Source organism: Macrotis lagotis, chromosome 1 (assembly GCF_037893015.1).
Source record: "Macrotis lagotis isolate mMagLag1 chromosome 1, bilby.v1.9.chrom.fasta, whole genome shotgun sequence".
In the NCBI taxonomy this organism is placed as follows: domain Eukaryota; kingdom Metazoa; phylum Chordata; class Mammalia; order Peramelemorphia; family Peramelidae; genus Macrotis; species Macrotis lagotis.
Window position 1 is genome coordinate 689,577,336 of NC_133658.1, and position 21,071 is coordinate 689,598,406.

The window sequence follows — 21,071 nt, forward strand, 5'->3', positions numbered from 1 at the left end:
GAGTTTTAGAATCAGGAGGGCAGGATAAGTATTCCTTTCCAAATCTAAAGGAGGACACAAATCTTTCCTGGATTAGGGAGGGCAAAAAGACTATAGGTGGAAACATTCCATTCCTCACAATAGTTAAGAAAATCAACCTTTGACCAGGAATATTTACAGTTACTTTATTAAAGAAAAGGTCAAATGAACTTGATCAATATGCATCTATTGCTTAGCCTGGTTATAAATGTCGAGCCTATATCAGATCACTTTCTGTGGGGGGGGGGGGGGGGGAGGAAGGAGGGAGGGAGAAAAATGTAAAACTCAAAACCTTACAAAAAAAAAGATTGGTAAAAACTACCATTGCATGTAGTTGCAAAAATAAATAAATATAATAGTTTTTAAAAAAAGAAAAGATGAAAGGACTGGGAAGATATCACTGAAGCATAGAAACCTGTGAAAGAACCTTTTCTATTTCACCATTGCTAATAGGAGTTCCATGACTATGTAGGGCTTTGGGGGCTTAGGACCATCAGAGGTCTAAAAGGCAGTACTCTTAATGATTCCCTAGTAGCTAGGTAGTGCCATAGTGTATGGAGTGTTGAGCCTGGAGTTAGGAAGATCATCTTCCTGAGTTCAAATCTGGCTTCAGATACTTAATAGCTATGTGACACCAGGAAAGTCACTTAACCCTGTTTATGGTTTCTCAACAGTAAAAAAAAGAGCTGGAGAAAGAAATGGCAAACCAGGCCTGTATGTCTACCAAGAAAACCCCAAATAGGATTTTAAAGATTAACTAGACATATGACTGAAAGCAGAAAGCATTTGGTGGACTGAAGTTTTTATCTTTTTCTTTGTTTCTATATATAATACTTTCATGTAGTAGATCTTCAATATAAAAATTTATTTGATAACCACAATGATGTAAAAGAAAACAATATTGGAAGACTTCAGATCTCTGATTAATGTATAGATCAGTTGCAAATTTAGAGGATGGATAGTGAAGCAAGCTTTCTGCTCTTTGGTAGAAAACTATAGGTATAGAAGGGGGTAACAATAGTCAGACAAGACCAATGTATTGATTTGTTTTACCTGTTTCCAGGGCACAAAGAAAAGTGATTTAAGGAAAAAGGAAACAATTAGGAAGTAACAGCACAGTAGAAATAAAAATAATTTAAAAAACATTTAACTTCACTTATTGTATGAAGGGTGTTTCTTTTGAACTTCAGAGCATCCTTTCCAAAATTTGCAGGCCAAGATAAACAGGATGTGAATGGGGTAAGAAAAAATAAGCCAGCTCAAAGTATATGTCCAAGACAACAATTTCATGCAGTTGAACCTCAGGCCAAATAGTTAAAATACAAGTAGTTTGCTTAGACAGCAGGTTACATGGTAGTTATCTTATGCAAAACAATGAATAAGCTAATCCAGCAGTTCTCAAACTTTCTGGTCTTAGAAATCCTCCCTACTCTTAAAAATTATTGAAGACCCTAAAGAGATATATAGGTGGTACAGTGGATAGAATATTGGACCTTGAATAAGGAAATCCTCATTTTTCAAATCCAGCTTTGGACACTTAGTTGTGGACTCCAGGCATAAACTGAGGAAAAGAAGAGCATTTTTCTCACAAGGTTTTGTGAGGATCAGATGAGATAATATTTGTAAAGAACTTGGTCCAGTGCCTAGAACATAATAGTTGTTCCCTATTCCCAAAGAGTTTTCATTTATGTGTTGATAGCCACCATAATAGAAATGAAAACATTTTGGTATTTTTATGAAATAATTTCAACCTTTACCTGAAAAAAATCTTAGAAAGCCCTACTTAGAGAGGACTATACTTTGAGAACTGCTGTCCTCTGTGTATCATCCTTTGAAAATATTTACTGATATGAGAGAAACAAAAGGTTCAGTGAAAAATGTACTTCATTAAGAATAGGTAAACACATGAGGCAGCTGGGTAGTGCAGTAGATAGAACACTGGCCCTGGTGTTAGGAGGCCCTGAGTTCAAATTTGACCTCAGATACTTAATAATTGTCTAGCTGTGTGACTTTGAGCAAGTTATTTAGTCCCATTGCTTCAAATAAATAAAATTTAAAAAAAAGAATTGGTAGACAGAAATCACCTTTGATACAATATACAGTAATTTATGCTAAAAAAAGTAAAGTATAAGTATAGAGAAACTTTTAAAAAATATAAAAAGTATAGATCTAAAACCCAAAGCAAGAATCATATGCATTGGGGATACACCAGAGTCTTTTCCAATCAATATGAGAATAAAATAAGGATGCTTACTCTCTCTATTATTATTTGATAAAGTAATAGACATGCTAACAATTGCAATAAAAGAAGAGAAAGAAATTAAACACTTGAGGATAGGTATCTTAGGAAATAAGATTATGTTTTTTGATGCAATGAAAATTACATGAAAATCAGCAAAGAAACTAATCAAGACAATTATGAGTTTCATTAAAGTTTCAGCTACAAAACAAACCCTCAAAAATCAACTGCATTTTGATTTAGTAAAAATAAAATTCAAATTGTAAGAATAGAAAGAGAAATCTTATTCCAAATAACAAAAAGATTCATAAAGTATCTGGGATATCAACCTATCAAGACACATAAAAGACTTTCATGCATTTTATCTATTCAATTAATAAAGAAATATAAGCCATTTAAATAGCTGGAGGAATAGGTGGGGTTCATAGTTGGGTTGTTCTATATAATAAGAATGGCAATACCACTAGAATTAATTTATACTTTTAATACTACATCAATTAAATTATCAAAGGAATATCTTATAGAACTTGGTAAAAAACAAATTTCATTTGGAAAAACTACAAAATTTAGACTGTTAAGATGGAGGGACTATGAAGGCAAAGTACTTCCAGATGTCAAACTATATTATAAAACAGCAGTCATCCAAACTATGTGGAATTGGTTAAAAAATAGACAGATCAATGGAACAATCTAGACAAGGAAATATCAAAAACAACTGACTTCAATAATCCAGAGTTCAATAAAGCAGAAAACAAATTATTTAAGAAAGTACTGATAGGGACAGCTAGGTGGCACAGTGGATAGAGAACCAGCCCTGGAGTCAGGAGTGCCTGAGTTCAAATCCAGCCTCAGACACTTAATAATTACCTTATGTGGCCTTGGGCAAGCCACTCAATCCCACTGCCTTGAAAAAAAAACTAAAAAAAAGAACTCATTTGATAAAAACTGCTAGGAAAACAGGAAAGCAGTCAGGTAGAAATTAGTTTTAAACCAATATCTTAATAGATATATGATCTTAATATTCAAGATCATTCTATAAAAAGTTAGAAGAAAGCACATCAAATACCTCTTAAAACAATGGATAAGAGATGTGTTCTTAAACAAAGATAGAATCAATTACAAAAGATAAAATAGGTAACTGCATAAAACTGAAAATCTTCGGTACAAACAAAATGCACCTAGGATTAGACTAAAAGTACTCCAAGGGCAAAGATCTTTATATCAAATTTTTCAGGTATTTGGCATTTAAGATATAGAAACAATCAACATATATGTATGTAAGTACATGTGTGTGTGTATATATATATATATATATGTATGTATACACACATACACATCACTAATACTAAGATAAATTCAAATCAAAGCAATCCTGAGACTTTACTTCCTACCTTGCAAATTGGCAGGATGACAAAAAACTTTATTATTTGATGTTTAAAGGGTTGTAGGAAGAAAGATATGTTGGTGTTTTGTTGCTGGAGCTTTGTATGACAGTTTTGGAAAACAATTTGTAATTATCTAAATGAAATGACTAAAATGTCCATGTTCTTTGACTTGTATTCCATTAATGAATTTATATTACAAAAAAGTCATCAATAAGGGAAAAAAATCTCCATATATGCCAAAATATTTATAGAAGTATTCTTTGAAATGACAAAAATTAGAACCAAAGTAGATGTCCATAATTGGGGAATGGTTAAACAAACTGTGATATGTGAATATAATGAAATATTATTGTGCTCTAAGAAATGATGTAAGTGATGAATATGGAGAGGTATGGCAAGATCCATATGAACTGATGCAGAGTGAAGGAAGCAGAGGTAATGAAACTATATATACAGTAACTACAATAATGTAAATGGAAAGAACTGCCACAACATGGAAGTTAATCTTGCAAAATTATAAAGAAAAAGCATATTTAGAAAGAAAAGATATGAGAAGCTATCTCTAACTCTGTTCTGTTCTTTATGTTGTGGGGGGTTTCTTCCTCTTCATTTTCCTTGTCTTAAAAATACCATTTGTTATTTGAGATAACTCTCTGGGAAGGGGAGAGAGAGAGAGAGAGAGAGAGAGAGAGAGAGAGAGAGAAAGATACTAATGAAACTTACACTGTTGCAATAAACAGAAGATATCAATAAATACATTTTTAATAAGAAAAAGTAGACCTAATATCTAGTCCCATCCAATTCTACTCTTCACTCACCTTAAGTAAGTTACTCAGATTCTCTTCCTTATTAAGTATGATCATACCTCTCCTTATATAGGGTATCCCTAAAATCTTAATGCAGTTTTAATCTATAAAGCTTAAGCCAAGATGCCATGGGGATTAATGAGACTAAATGTATGAAGGACCTTGGGTTGATGGAAAAAACTCTCTTGAACTTAAGTTATTTTTACTAAAATCTACTATTTGCTAAGTTATAGAATTCCAGATGTGTAAGGTGATATAGTCCAACATATACCTGAAGCAGGAATCCCCTCTGCACTATCTCTGACAAGTGGTCATAAAGTCTCCATCTGAAGACCACCAATGATAGGGAATTTGCTATATCCAATTATAACCTATTGATCCTTTTCCCTCTGAAGTATGCCTATAGTCTACCACCTTCTCTGCACTCCTATGTCTGAACTCTTAGAAAAGTCATCTTGGAAGTTGGCTGTGCAATGAATTGGAATGAGACAAAGACTGAAGGAAGGAGACCCATTGGAAAATTATAATAGTACAGCTGAGAGTTGATTAGGACCTTTAACTAGGATACTGACTTTATCAGTAGTAAAAAGGAGCTCTCTAGGAAAGAGATGAAGATAGAAATGATAAGATTTGGTAATGTGAGAGTAGGGAGGAGTCAAAGTATGCTTTGTTTCCCCAACTATATTTTAAGTTCCTCAAGAGAAAGGATTTTATCTTTTATTTCAAACTATACCTTCTCCATCAATTTTTCCCACAAGGAAGTAAAATTCTCTAAACAAACCAAGTCTCTATAAAAGCTTGTTAATCAATTGAAAGGACCATCCCTATGAACAATATTAGGATAGCAGAAGGTTTTTCTCATGAACAAAATATTTGAGTTTCAGAGAATGATTGATTAGGAGAGACAATGACAAGGAAAATGACCTGTATAAAGAGTAGGATAGTTGTGTCGATTCAGATTCATTTTTTTACTCACATTGATATTTTGTGTCCAAGACTTCCCAGTCATGTGACCAACAAAATAGAAAATTGGACATTTTCCCTTGACATCTATGACCCCTTGAACTTTACTAGAACAAATCAGGCACCACACTCTGCAACCCTTTACTCCAGCAATACCACTATTAAGTCTGTGTCCCAAAATGATCATAAAACAGGAAAAAGGATCTATATGTGCAAAAATATTTATAGTAACCCTTTTTGTGGTGGTAAAATACTAGAAACTGAGCCACTGCCCTACATTTAGAGAATGGTTGAACAACCTGTGGTTTATAAATATTAAGGAATATGATTGAACAATAAGAAATGAAAAAAAGGCAGATTTCAGGAAAAAAAATCTAAAAAGACCCACATGAACTGATGCAAACAAAATGAGCAGAAGCAGGAAAACAATGTACATAGTATCAAGCCATATTGTCTGATGATCAACCATGAATGACCCAGCTCTTCTCAATCACAGAATGATCCAAAACAAATAAAAAGGACTCACAAAAGAAAATGCTATCAAAAGCAGACAAAGAAGAGATACTCTGAATACAGTTCAAAGCATTTTATTAAAATTACTTTGTACTTTGTCATGATTTTTTTCCTTTTAATCTGTCTTCTTCTACAATTAAACTTAATATGGAAATATGTTTTACATGAAAGTACATGAATAAACTATGACAAATTGCCTAACATTGTTAGAAGATAGGAGGGAGAAAAATTTGGAACTCATAATATTGTAAAAATTTATGCTAAAATTTTCTTGATATGTAGTTGCAGAAAAAATACTATTAAAAATACAAAATACATAACAAATTAGACACCAAAGAAAATAATTTTAGGTATCTTCATGGTCTAGGATAGTCAAAATTCTTAAGAAAATAAAAGAAAAATCTACCTTCAAACCAATGAACTAATGTTGAGGGTCCCCAAGCTAAGTCAACACTCCTCCCCCACCTTCCACTCACCTAGTAGCAAGACTGCACTAGCAGACCCAAGTATCTGATGCAGACTTAGAACAAAATAGACCACTACATCCCAGTATAACCTCCCTCTTCAAGTGCCATGGATATCCTAGTTCCACTGACAGACTTATGCTACACTATGACAGTCTTTCAGAACCAAAAACCTACTGGTAGTTGCATGCTTATAAATGCTCACTGTCAATGACAGTGAGAACAGAACTTCAAAACTTTAAATTGTCTATGGTGGATCAGAGAACTGAGGAAACAGTTCAACAGAACAGGACACCCCAATAGGGTGTTGTGCGCCACTCCTTTAAAAACTGAGGGAAGGTGCACAGCTTGGGCTAGTTCTGATAAGTCCCTTGGGGCAGAGATCTAGACTGGGGAATCATTAATTGCCCAACACAGGAGGACATTGAGATGCTTTGAATTTTGTCCCTAAGGAAACCTTCAGAGGGGATAGTCAGATAGTAAATAAAGGAAAACTGGTGTGTGTGTGTGGGGGGGGGGGGGGGGCGGGGAAGGCTGATATTACCAAAGCTCTCAGAAAGAAGAAAGCTCAAAAACCTTGAACATAAGTAGATATATCATCAGAGAAGATATAACAACAGAAAGAAATATGATCTCTGGATCTAGTAAAATGAATTCAGCCATCTATAAATAAATAAATAGTGCAGAGCAGAGGAAAATAACCCAGTAGTTTATGAGACAGAGGAACCTGTAGAATGTGAAGAGAACATAGATCCACAACACATTGTTTCTGAAAGGCTCAAAAGAGAAATAAAAATTGTAGGAGCAGAAATTATGGCTACAAAAATAATGGGTAGAATTGAAAAATTGGAATCTATGGTGGCAAATCTCATCAAAGAAACAAAAAAGAGAACAATAGATAGAAAGTATAAATATATTTGTTGTCAATTCTAAAATTTCTCCCTTTTAATTCCTTATTTTGCACTGCCATTAATAACTGAAAGAACTAATTCAACTGGTTGGGAAGAAGGAAGTGGCAAAAGTAGCAGTAGGGTACAAGAATTCCGATATATTCATACATAGCTATCAAGAGTAGATACTTGAATCATCCATTACTTCCTAATGTCATTGAAAATAAACTTATCTTTAATTTTTCCCGTATCAAAACTAGTAAATTCGGGGGCAGCTAGGTGGCTCAGTGGATAAAGCACCGGCCCTGGAGTCAGGAGTACCTGGGTTCAAATCCGGTCTCAGACACTTAATAATTATCTAGCTGTGTGGCCTTGGGCAAGCCACTTAACCCCATTTGCCTTGCAAAAACCTAAAAAAAAAAAAACAAACTTAGTAAATTCATTGCTTTCCTCATTGAAATTAATTTATGGATTAAAGTTTTAAAATTTTGCTCTGGTAAGAGCCATAAGAGGAAATTTTTCTTTCTTTTTTTCATTGTAAACAGTAAAAAAATCTGTTACAGTAAAGTTTTAAAAAATGAAGTAAAGCTTTGCCTAGGACATAAAAACATGACAGTAAGGTGTGGTATTAATTTTTAGAACGTAGGCTCAACCTTTTTTGTGTCATAGAAACCTTGAGCAGTTTGGGATTCCCTCTCAGGAAAAGAGAAAAGTTTTTTTAATTCATTATTGAAGGAAATATTAAATTTCAGTTACAAGATGGGAAAAAAAATAAAGATATTTTTTCCTAATCAAGTTCATGAACTCTGCGAAATCTATCATCCTTACTCTTTCTAGTGCCATAGAGATTCCAGCTCCAGGCTAATAAAAAGATTCATGGACTTCAGTTGAAGAACTCCTGCTTTATGTACACTTTTGTGGTAATCATTCCTGATGTTCAAATGAAAGAAGAGAGGAGAAATCTCATGTATCTGGCATAATACATATGGGGCAGATGTTACTTATTGTTTTTAAAAAATTAATCGAAAGCATGTCTTCAGTTGAAAAAAAAATACACACACACACACACACACACACACACACACACACACACACACAGAATCTTTCTTACTTGTGGGTTAAGTTTTCGTCAACCAAAATCACGGCAAAAGAACCAACAATTCCTGTCAGGAGAGCAGCCAATATCCCTTCAAGGAAAAGATGGAACTAACAGTACTAACAATCTGGGACAAATTTTGTACAAATCTCAAATAGTGATCCAAACACTAGGACAATGCTTGGGTTTTCATCCTGTCTTTGAGGAACTCTTATTCTTAAGATCATAGCATTCCTTCCATCCCCCTCATGTTAAAAAAAACTCTAATAATAACAACTCCCTATTGTCCTGAAGATAATTTTTTTAAAAAATCCTACTTTTGACACTTAAAGCCCTCTACAATCTAAATTTCATTTACTTTTTCAATTTTATTTCATATAATTTCCCTGTATACACCCTTGGTTCTAGCAAAACTGGATTATTTGACAATTTTGTTGCTGTTATTTAGTCAATCAGTTGTGTCTGATTCTTTGTAATGTCATTTGCCATTTTTTGGCAGAGATAGAGTTGTTTTTCATTTCTTTCTCCAGCTCATTTTACAGGTTTGGAAATTGAGGCAAACAGGATTAGGATTTTTTGCTATTCAACTTCATGAACTCTGTAAAATCTATCATCCTTATATCATGGTCCATCCTTCCTCCTTCTAGTGCCATAGAGATCCCAGCTCTAGGCTAATAAAAGGGTTCATGGACTTCAGCTGAAGAACTCCTGGTCACACAGCTATTAAGTGTTTGGGGTCAGATTTGAACTCAGGAAGATGAGTCTTCCTGCCTTCAGACTGGAAATACTCTATCCACTGCACTATCTAGAAGGTACTATACTGATTTGAATCATAGGAATTCATTGGATTTTGAACTGGAAGGTATCTCAAAGGTCATTGATTCCAGAACCCCTTTCTTTTACAACTGAGGAAACAGTCCCAGAGAGTTGAATTTATTTTCTAATAGGTAATAAGGAGAAGAGCCAGGTTCTGAATCCAACTCCTCTGACTCCAAATCCAGTATGTTTTTTTTTTAGGTTTTTGTGAGGCAAATGGGGTTAAGTGGCTTGCCCAAGGCCACACAGCTAGGTAATTATTAAGTGTCTGAGACCAGATTTGAACCCAGGTACTCCTGACTCCAAGGCGGGTGCTTTATCCACTACACCACCTAGCCGCCCCTCCAGTACAGTTTTTTCTCTGATTGTAATCCCATGACCTTCACTCTCTCATTTTCAAATTCCCATTACTCAAAAACAAAACATAACAAAAATCAAAGTCAAAAAACAAAACAACAAAAACTTCTCAATCTTCCTATTTCTCAATCTATTGTCTATAGCCTCTTCCCCCTCACTTTGGAATTTTTAGAAAAATTACTCTATACTTGCTAGCTCTATCAAAGAATTTCTCAATCCTTTACAATCCTGTCTTTAGCATTCTACTGAAACTGCTTATTCTGAGGTCACTAATGACCTCATAATTACTAATCCTAATGGCCTCTTCTTGGAACTCAAACTCTGAGTTTTCTGCTCCATTTGACAATATTAAACACCCTTTGCCAGCTGATCTATGATAATCTCTCCTTTCTTAACATTTTGTGAGGCTGCTCTCTATCCTGAAGCTACTCCTATCTTTTAGATGACAACTTCTCAGTCTTCTTCATTTATTATCTTCTAGATTCATTATTATGGTTTTAATGTTCTTTTCTAAATTGATGATTCCTCAAGAACTGGATTCTCCCTGTTTCATTTCCACAAATCCAATCGCTCACTGGCTGTTTCAACTACATTTCAAACTTCCTGTGGTCAAACTTGCCCTTCCTTCTAACTTTCCTATTTCTTTTGATGGTATTGCCATTTTCCTAATTACCTAAGACACTAGTATTTAGGGAAAGCATACTGAGAATTGCACACAGAAGGCAAATTGAATGATAACGCAGAGATCAAAGTCTGATTTTATATGGCTAACTATAATATGATCCTGGTTCTGTTCCCCCCTACACCAGCATTATAAGAGGTCCTGAATTTGGGATGCTGACATTTATATAGGTTCTTACACAATTTAATCTATTAAACTTTATTATAAAATATTCTAATAGAAATGTGCAATCAGGAAGCTATACTACAAAAATTTTCCCTATACTAAAAAATAAGATTGTGTTTTCTACTGTGGGGACTGGCAATACCATAAGATTTAGGCCAGAGGCAATTTTTGAGGTCAGCAATGCTCCAATCTAGAAATTGTATTTTATATTAGTTATAAATTAATTTAGAACACTGCTAATATCCCTATTGAAGGGCAGAAAACTTTATAGATTAGGGAGCTAAAGAATAAAGGAAAATTCAAATAAGTTTACAAATGGAATAAAGTAAATTTGAAGCAGCCACATGATTTGAAATATATAGTTGAGCCCCAAGGAGGACAAAAACAGAAAATCAAAAATATTTCTACCATTATGTTTTGTAGTAGCAAAAAAAAAAATGGAAAGAAGAGGAGCCTATCATTTGGAGAATGGCTGAACAAATTGAACTTTTGTGGTGAAATATTATTTTGTCCAAGAGAAATAATGAGTATGAGGAATTCAGAGAAACAAGGGAAGACATATGTGAGGCAGATTAAAATAAGCAGAATAAGGAGAAATAAACACAATGAGTATAATAATATAAACCAAAAAGGTAGTTAATTCAGACTATTTGAAATGATCAATCCTGGTCTCTGAGAATAGGAGAAAATAATTTCCCCCATTCAGGAAGGAAGTTGGGAATGCAGATTATGGAATGTTATGTATACTATCAGATCCAGTAATTTCATCAGTAGGTTTTGCTTAGTTGATTTTCTGTGTTATGAAGAATAACTTATTGGAAGCTAGGGGAGGAGCAAGTATGCCAGGAAATTCCCAAGATGTAAAATATAAAAGACGCCAATAAAATTTAAAAACAAAAAAGAAATTTAGTTTACCTGTGGACCAGTCCCAGGCTTTAAATGAAAACCAAAAACAAGTTCAAGGTTTACAACTTTTTCTTCATTTTCTTCTAGTTCACCTGAGCAATCCTAAAATAAAGAGAGAACCACATAATCTAAGTTATTGTCTTGTATTTTTATACCTCAAGGGAAGGGAAGATCTCTCTCATTTAGCAAAGATTTCCTTTCCTGTCTGCTATCTCACTATTAATATTATTAGATTTTCCTAGGAATTCAAGTATATAATTCAAGGAAAGTGACATATTCTAGTTTTTGAGAATCTGGCAAAATTCATGCTCTCTTACACTCAAAGGCAAATGTCACTGTCTTATTTTTCAGAGAAAAATTTAAGAACTTCACCTGCCACCAGGGAGGCAGTTAGCACATTGAGATGCATTGTGGGACTTCACCTTGAAAGCTTCCCCATGTTCAACGTGTTTATGAGCTATTTCCACTTACTTGTTATGGAAGCAGCCAGAAAGGACATGGTGGGATTGCAAAATAGCCTGAACCTAGCGAGGGCTTCCCAAGTGAGATTATTAGAATGTTAGCATAGAAAATGGAGGGCCTTTAGGGAATCTGAGCAAAGAGCTTTCATCATACCTGTCCCTGAACCATGATTTTTCAGCAAAGTATGTGAGTATACTTTTAGCATATTCAACAGATTGGGTTTTAATTATGTCCACTAAACAACACATCTGACTGACAATATACAAAATGACAAAATTTCTCAGGTCCCTGAGCAAGTGATGCCACAGGGAACTTCTGGGAGCTTTCCTTTTGGACCCTGTATATTCGGTAAAAACCTGGAGAAATTCAGGAGTCCAAGGTCCTTAACTACAAATGTTAATACTTAGATTTCATAAGCCCAGATAGCTGTTCCTTATCATAAATATCTTAATCTTTCCACCCACAGGTGTCAAGGATGTTTTCATGCCAAACTTTTAAAACTTCAAAGAGTCTTTTGTTTAGTAGAGATAACATTTTTCACCTCCATCAATCAAAGAAGACTTCAAAAACTTTTACCGACATTGGTAGATTGAGAAGTGTATGTGACAGGTATAGGGATTCTGAATGTGTCCTGGGTCAGTAACTGTAGGTACACCTTTACTTCTCTTTGCTGTTCCTCAGACAAGATGTTCCATATCTCCATTCTAAGCATTTTTAACTCTCTCCTTATTTCTGTTACCTGGCTTTCTTCAAGTTCCTGCTAAAATTTCAACTTTTACCAAGCTTTTCTTGAACCTTTAATGCTAATGACCTCCCTTTGTTGAATATCTCCAAATTATGCAGCATCTATTTTGCTTATACATACCTGCTGTTTTCAGGTCGACTCTCCCATTAGGCTATGAGAACCTTGAGAGCCTCTCTTTGTATCCCCAGTACAACATTTGGCTTAGCATATAACAGGTATTTAATAAATGCTTGCTGACTTGACAAAATTTTTAACAAAAGAAGACTTCACTCACCTTCATTAGTGGTGGAAAGTGGAATAAATTGAGGTAATCATTTGTTAATTTCTCAATGGCTGACTGTAAGAAAAATTAAAATTAATCAAATTAATCATGTGCCTGTTACTCAGGATCCTACACTAATAAGATCATGATTAAAACCAACAGAGCATAGAAAGACCAAAGGCTTTAATGCAAACCCTAATCCTATAGGGAATCTCACATTCAACTTATCCAGCATTCAAGAGATATGCAGCATAATGTATCATATTATCCAAAGTAGGATCCAAAGAGATAGGCAATGTGATAGAATGAATAAAACAAACAAACAAAAACTAGCTTCAGGGTCAAGAGGAATACAGTTGAGTGATCTGGGGCAAATGACTTAACCTCCTGGAGTTCTAGCTTTATCTAAGCTTAAAAGTCACAGAGATAGATATTTCTTTTAAAAAAATTTTTTTTTGCGAGGTAATGGAGTTAAGTGACTTGTCCAAGATCACACAGCTAGGTAATTATTAAGTGTCTGAGGTCAGATTTGAACTCAGGTACTCCTGACTCCAGGGCTGGTGCACTATCACTGTGCCACCTAACTGCACCTGAGGTAGATATTTCTTAATTGGGAGTTGATGATCTCACCTTATCCCTATCCAAAGAAGTATAGGTAGTTTGCACTTATTTAATAAAACATGAAGTTGTGCATAGGGCAAGCACAATCAAAGTAAGAAATAAACAAAATATTCTTGTAGGTACTGACAGCGTAGAAGGGACCAGCTAAGTCCCTGCTTAGTGCATGAGGCTGGAAAACTATGAGAAAAACAACAATGTATATGAACATCGCATCAGTGACTATTTACTAAAGCTCAAATTCCATTAAATAGCTTATTATATTTTAAGGACTTTCATGTGGATATGTCCAAAGCTCCCTCCCCTGAAGAAACACAAAAGATTGCTAAAGAATTTTTTTATACTCATCAGGTGTAATTCAGTTTTTCTGTGAACAGCACATATTGTTATTCATGTAGGGAGGAAAACCAAATTGGGGAGGAGAGGAGGAAATTAGATGCCTTTTTTTAAAAAAAGAAAAATGAAAGCTGTTGATACTTGACAATGTAATGAATACTTATTGGGTGTTCAATTCCTTTTCCACAGACCTTATTCCTCTACATGGGAGCTTCAAGTGTACAGAAAAAAAGGGAGCTGTGGGTAAGCTTAGAAGAATAGTCCTGGAGGAAAAGAAACAGCAAAAGCTTTTGGTTTTCCTACTTCATTTGAGGAGATTTTTCTATATTTCAGGGTACAGTCTTTTTGACCCTCTGCACAGTGGTCAGAGTGAAGTAGGTTGAGACTGAGGGACTCAAACTCAATTTCCTCAAATGCAAAATAAGGATCATGATGCATAGATTTAGAATTGTTGAAGATGTTAGAAACCAACAAATCAACTCCCTTATACAGATGAAGAAACTTAGAGGTTGAGTGATTTGTCTAGTTCACACAAGTAGAAGGTGGGAGAGACCTGATTGGAACCTATTTCGACTACACCCATGAGCTGTTCTCTTGAGGCCTTCAAGATTTCCCTTCTAGCTCTAAAAATTCTGATTCAACAATTCTAATTCTGATTGCAGGGCACTAAGGCAAACTTGGGCTTTCAGTGACTTCTCACTTCTTCACTCTTGAGGATTTCTGGAATTGATCCTATGGCCCATCCCATCAAGGTCTTCCTATCACTCATCTCTGTCCAGGTGTTACAATCTTGAGAGTATCTGATTTTTCATTTTTTTTTTTAGGTTTTTGCAAGGCAAATGGGGTTAAGTGGCTTGTCCAAGGCCACACAGGTAAGGATTTGAACTCAGGTATTCCTGACTTCAGGGCTAGTGCTCTATCCACTGTGCCACCTAGCCGCCCCTGCTTTTTTATTTTTTAACTGAGGAGTTTTGAACACAATAAGTCTTTAATGATAGAATATCAAAGAGTAAAACTAACATTTCTGATGATGGGAAGTCCTATTCCTCCCCCTCTACATCATGCTCCTAGAAGCTGCCTACACCAATGTCGTATGATATCTGTCAATCATTACCCTCTGCTATCCACAAGAAACAGAATGATTCTAAGTCTTGTTGGGATGATGTGCAAACTTCCCTTACCCATCAATATTCTGCAATCATCATTACATCCCTATTCTCTCCAGGCTACTCTTAAAGAGAGGTAGAAGAACTAGTGTTGAGGGTGAGCTTTTATTTTTTATTTTTTTGAAGATAAGCTTTTGAACAACATAATCTCATGTGCTTGCATTTGGGACCTTTGCAATACAGAAAAACACCCTTAATGGCTTAACTAAATAATGGTTAATTATGACAGAATGACAGAAAGCTTCCTGATGAGCAAGAGGGACTTCTTTGCTGGCTCATTTCTTGAGGTCTACATTTATATTCATTTGTCTGTACTTTATCCCAATAAGAGAAAAGAGACTGAATTTTTGCATTGTGTATATTCATTAGTAATGTAAACTGTGACATGCTCATGCAAAAGATCCAATTTCCTTTGGTTATGCTCAGAGGCTACAATCTCTGGGAAGCCTTGATCAACTCTAGGATGCAGAAAGCCAATCTGAGTGGACTGGTACTCTTTTTGTCATTAAACTGTCTAAAAAGCTTAAAATCAGTCACTGCCCATAACTGATAATTTAAAGAGCACTGGGATGTTATTGGAGGTATTGATGGAAAGTTGATTCTCAGAATTTTTTCTTTTATTGCCAAAACAAATTCTCTTAATCCCAATGAAAAAAAAAAGTCTTGTTTTATTCCCTAAAAGCAGCATTTCTGACAAATAATGTTCATTAGCTCATGGGATTTAGAGTTGGAGGGACGTTAGAACAAGTACAATTTCTTCATCTGTCTGATAGAGAAACTGAAGCCCAGAGAAATTAAATAACTCTCCCAAAGTCATCCAAGTAGTAAGAAGCCAGAGCTGTGATTTTAACAAAAGTCCTCTCACTCCAAATAAAGTGTTTTTCCATTATATCATGCTATCTTTGATTTAGGCCCCACAATTAAAAAAATTAGCAGTTAAACTTTAGAGACTTCAGCCCCTCTCAAGTTGTCTTAGGAGGCCAACTGCTTTACTCTTTTATTTTTGCCTTGCTACATTCATTTTGAGGCAAGGTTCTGTTTGTGGAGACTACAATTTTTCTAGGATCCACTCCCTCTTCAGTGGTTTAATTTTGAAATTCCCTGTAACAGTCTTAAATAAGAATCCTTAGAAATACATGTAGACCTTGTAAGCAAAGTGGATGAGTGGAGATGGAAAGTCAGAATATATCTGTTTATACCTACTCCAGTTCAAAATCATTATTATTGAATTGTGGTATTTTCCCCCCATATTCTTCTTTCTAACTTTACTATTATTCTTTTTTTTTCTTCCAGTAAGGCAATGGTGAGGTTGGGGAGGGAGAGTTAAATGACTTGCCCAGGGTCATACTAGTCAGCGTCTTAGCTTAAATTTGAACTTGGATCCTCCTGACTCCAGGTGGGCATTCTATCTGCTGCACCACCTAGTGGCCCCCTGACTTTAGTATTATTGTGAAGGCACTACTATTCAAGTCACCAAGACATTCAAACTAGCATTATCTTCAACTCCACATAGTCTCTTACTCACCAAATCCAATCTATTGTCAAGCCTGTTGATTCTTACTTCATAACATCTCTTGAGTATGCCCCCGTCTCTCCTTTGCCACTGCCATCACTCTGGAGCAGGCTTTCATTACTGCTGCAGTAGCCTTCTGGTTGTATTCCCACCTAAAGTATCCCCTGGCTCTGGTCCATTTTCCAATCCGCTGTCAAATAGATCTTCCCAAAATGAAGGTCTGACCATACTAATGAGTCCCCTCTTTCCATTTGCCTTATTCAATAAACTCCTATGAAGTCCTATTACTTCTAGGATCAAGTATAAAATTCTCTTTCATTTAAAGTCTTTCATAACAAAACTTTTAGACGACTTCTCCTCTGACGACAACTCCTCATCCTCCTCATCCTCCTCCTTCTTCTTCAGCCAGGCAGTGGGGTTAAGCAAGTTGCCCAAGGTCACACAATTAGGTGATTATTAAGTACCTGAGGCCAGATCTAAACTCAGGTCCTCCTGACTCCAGGTCAGTGCTCCATCTACTGCACTACCTAGCTGCCCCCATTTCCAGATTTCTTACACTTTTCTCCCCCTCTCTCATGATTTTACACTATTTTTATTTAAGAGAATTTTATTTTTTCCAATTACATGTAAAAGCAATTTTCAACATTCAGTTTTTGAAAGGTTTTGAGTTCTCAATTTTTACTCCTCCCCCTTTCCTGCCTCCCCAAGATGGCAAGCCCTCAGATATAAATTATAGATGTTCAGTCACATAAAATATGCCATATTAGTCTTGATGCTAATATTTTATTTCTTCCACATTCTCTAGACTTCCTACACAAGATTCTCTCTCTTCCAATTTTAGATTTTTTTTCACTGGCTATTCCTCTGTTCCTCAGATTCTTTCTCCTCAACTCCTTCTCCTGGCTTCTTTCAAATCCTAGCTAAAATCTTGCTTTCTGAAAGAAGTCTTTTCTGGTCCCTCTTAATGCTATTTATTTTATTTGCTCTCTAATTTATTAATAAAAATCTTCTATTTACATAGTCGTTTGTATCTTGTTTTCTCTATTAGGCTCTGAGTTCCTTGAGAGTAGGTACTAGGTGTTTTGTTTTTGGTTTTGTGGGGTTTTTTTTGGCTTCCTTGAATCTCTAGTGTTTAGCATCATGACTGACACATAGCAGGAACTTAATTTTTTTGATTAATTACTTTGATATTTTAAAACTTGTTGGATGGGTTAGATTTAGTTTAGGCCACTGGTCAAAAATTGGATATTCTCTTAATTCAACATTTAAACTATGATGCTTGGTAATCATAGGACACTGATTCATGTTTTCAATGTGTCTTTTCTGAAATACCTTTATATGAATAATATGTCCCTTGGAGACAATGCCCATGTCTTTTAAGTCCTCCTCGTCCAGAAGTAGGAGCCTTTTCCCAGTGATGTTATTTTCTTTAAACAAGGTTGCATATATACTCATCTCTTCTGAAGAGTCACCTAGGGGATAGTGGAAAAGAAACAAAAGGAATCAGGTTAAACCAGGTCTCAGTGGAAACTAAATCCATGAATTAAGAAATAATTATTACACTTGCCTTTTCTGGTGAGTTGATGCATCCAAAAGTACTGTGGAAAAGCAGTAGAATATAGTTTAAAATGCAATCTTGTTGCTACCTTTCCATTCTATTGTTTTTAACACTGACATAGATTTTTTTGAAAATTTATATGGCACTTGAGTCAACTACTCAAATGTATATATTATATATTATATAGTTCTCCTTAAGTTTGAATTTCTGGCTCTTGCTCCAAGGGGAAAATGAAAGGTCTTGCTATTTATAGTGTTAGGATTTTAATATTAAAATATTGATTTTTAATTAAATTATTAATTTAATATATAATTAATTATACACTATATTAGAGGTAAACTATAGGAGCAGTTAAATAATTTTTTGAAAAGATACATGTGTCCTGTTGAGGATTTGAGAATCTCATAGAAACTTTGTTTCTATGTTTGGTATTTATATTTTTCATTTGTTATAAGAATTGAGTATAATTGAAAGGGTCAGCTCTGGAGCTAAGAAAATCAAGTGCTGCCTCTGATAACATTCCAGTTGTATGACAGGGCAAATCCCAAAGCCTCATTATACTCTAGGCAACTCACTAAGCTTTGGTTAGAGGAAGTTTCTTTATCCAGGAATTCTCTATATGAATGAGATTACAGGGTTAGTCCTTATCATTATTGAAAGAGTTCAATGTAGTTCAAATCATCTAGTAATCACACAAAGACTCTATATGGCCTAGACAGTAAGAGAGGCATAATGGAATAGTAAATACTCTGTCACATTTGAAACAGGGAAGCCCTGGATTCAAATCTGATTCTCCCATCTAGCAGCTGAGTGATCACAAATGAATCACTTAAGCTCTCTGGGGTTTGGTTTCATCACCTAAATAACAAGGATAAAACCTACACCTCACAGAGTGTTAATGAGTCTCAAATGAGAGAATGTATATACAATGAATTTTGGAATTGCAAAGCACCATATAAATGTCTGTTATTGTTATATGGTAGAATAGGAAAAATGCATTGGAATATACGAAACTTGGATTTAAGGCCAAGCCTCTATTAGTTTTGAGAATCTGTATAAATTGTTTAATGTCCCTGTTACTCAGTTTCCTTTTTTTTTTGCACAATTCCTTTTAACTAACACTAACACTATATTGGTACAAGCTTTTAGTATCAAACAAAAAGTTACCATTTCATTCTAAGATTACTTTTAGCCCTGTGACCTCAGAATATAGTATGCAAACTTGAGTTTCTAGAAGGATTAAATAAATACAAGAAGCAGTTTTTTTTGTGAGAATATTTTTTTCTTTTTTTTGTAAGGTAGTTTACCCAGTTCAAAAAGAAAGGTGCTAGAGAAACCTTGTAAATGGCAGTAATGAAGACCTATAACCCTATTTGTATCAAAGATTTAGATGGTGCTTGCTTTTCATTAACCAAAAGTAATCTAGTTCATGATCACCAGAAATCCATCAGACCTCCATCTGATCCTTTAATGGTAGTAAGGGAAGAAAGTCTCAATCTCTCTACTAGTATGGTAGCCCATCCTTTCTAGGTATTGGATTATCTCTAACCTATTTTTATTTTCCATTATAATGGTCTATTGAGAATATAAACCTGAACTCTGAGTATGTGATAAATATCATATAGTTAATTATCATTTTATCCCTAAGGAAAATTCATCCCTATTTGCATATAAATACTAAGGGCTAATTAAGATGGCCACTGGATAGTTTTGTATGACTAAAATGACACCTTTTTTTTGACATATGGATACCTAGAACCCCTGCCCAATTTTCAGAAACCTCTTGGATTTTTAGGATCTGCAGACACTTTCAGGAATTTCCTTGTGTTTCCAATGTGGGAAATTTAAGCTCAAGATGGCAACTATGAGGCTATGTAGCTTGTCAAATAGCAGGAAGGGCAGGAATGTTATACAGCTGTGCAGAATTCTTGTCTCTAATTTAGCAAATCTACTCTAAAAGAATCTGCAAAAGTAGCTTAGTCAGGTTTCTTAAAAACCAAAATAAACCAAAAAGATTATGGCCACTTAGTCCTGAAGTGTACCCTGATGTATTCTTATGACTTTTCAACCACATTCATTTATGATCTTCCAGATTAATCAATGTGAGCATGGGGTATTTGAATGACTTCAAATGGTTTTTGTTTTGCTATTAAAGGTTCATTTTAAATCTTCAATGGATTATAATAAGAAAACTAGAAATATAATGCTAATAGAATGACAATGGTCACTTCCATTTTCACTTAAAATTCTTGTTGCCAAGTTTTTCTAAATATGTCCAGAAAGAATTAATGGAACTAATAATCAAAGATGCTTACCACATCTTCTTCTGTCCACGCACTAATTTCAAAGGATGGCAGCAGCTGCAGGGGAAATATGAAGGAGAAAAGAGTAATAATACCATAATACCTAACTCCTATTAAAGTTTGCCTATTTGACTTTGTTGATTCACTAGGTTTGTCTAAGTCAATATTTGTCTGATCTTAAGAAGTTTTTATAAGCATTCCATGATTTTAACAATTGCAGCAAACAATATTAACAAAGAATTCACTACAACTTAATGGATATGTGTATAACAAAATATGTACAGAATAGGAATAATGGACTTGTAGATCACTCCTCAGTATAGAATAATCCTTCTCCATGATGTTTTATTTATTTATTTATTTATTTATTTATTTGTAGGTTTTTGCAAGACAAATGGGGTTAAGTGGCCCAAGGCCACACAGCTAGGTAATTATTAAGTGTCTGAGGTCAGATTTGAACTCAGGTCCTCCTGACTCCAGGGCCAGTGTTCTATCCACTGCGCCACCTAGCTGCCCTTCTCCATGATGTTTTTAAGAGCATCCCATGAGACCTAGCCCTATTCATGGTGAATTTCATTCAAGATGATGCACAGTCAATACTGTAGATCTTCTTTTCATATGCAGGTTGCTAAATATCATTTGAATCATTATTATCCCTATTCTTTCTCCCCAAACCTCTAACAATTAAGAGTTGGTAAGGGGGGCAGCTAGGTGGCGCAGTGGATAAAGCACTGGCCCTGGAGTCAGGAGGACCTGAGTTCAAATCTGACCTCAGACACTTAATAATTACCTAGCTGTGTGGCCTTGG

At 35.0% G+C, this 21,071-nt stretch overlaps 1 protein-coding gene across 2 annotated transcripts in view; it reads right to left on the reverse strand.

The window, feature by feature from the left end:
* Positions 1-21,071, reverse strand: part of MAP3K20 (mitogen-activated protein kinase kinase kinase 20) — a 219,088-nt gene that overhangs the window by 36,621 nt on the left and 161,396 nt on the right. For both annotated transcript variants that reach the window (XM_074215694.1, XM_074215695.1), the window contains exons 12-16: positions 20,276-20,320; positions 17,970-18,000; positions 17,735-17,874; positions 12,782-12,844; positions 11,310-11,402 (exon numbers count right to left, since the gene is read on the reverse strand). In XM_074215694.1, the coding sequence (XP_074071795.1) occupies positions 11,310-11,402; positions 12,782-12,844; positions 17,735-17,874; positions 17,970-18,000; positions 20,276-20,320 (372 nt within the window). The remainder of the gene's footprint in view (positions 1-11,309; positions 11,403-12,781; positions 12,845-17,734; positions 17,875-17,969; positions 18,001-20,275; positions 20,321-21,071) is intronic.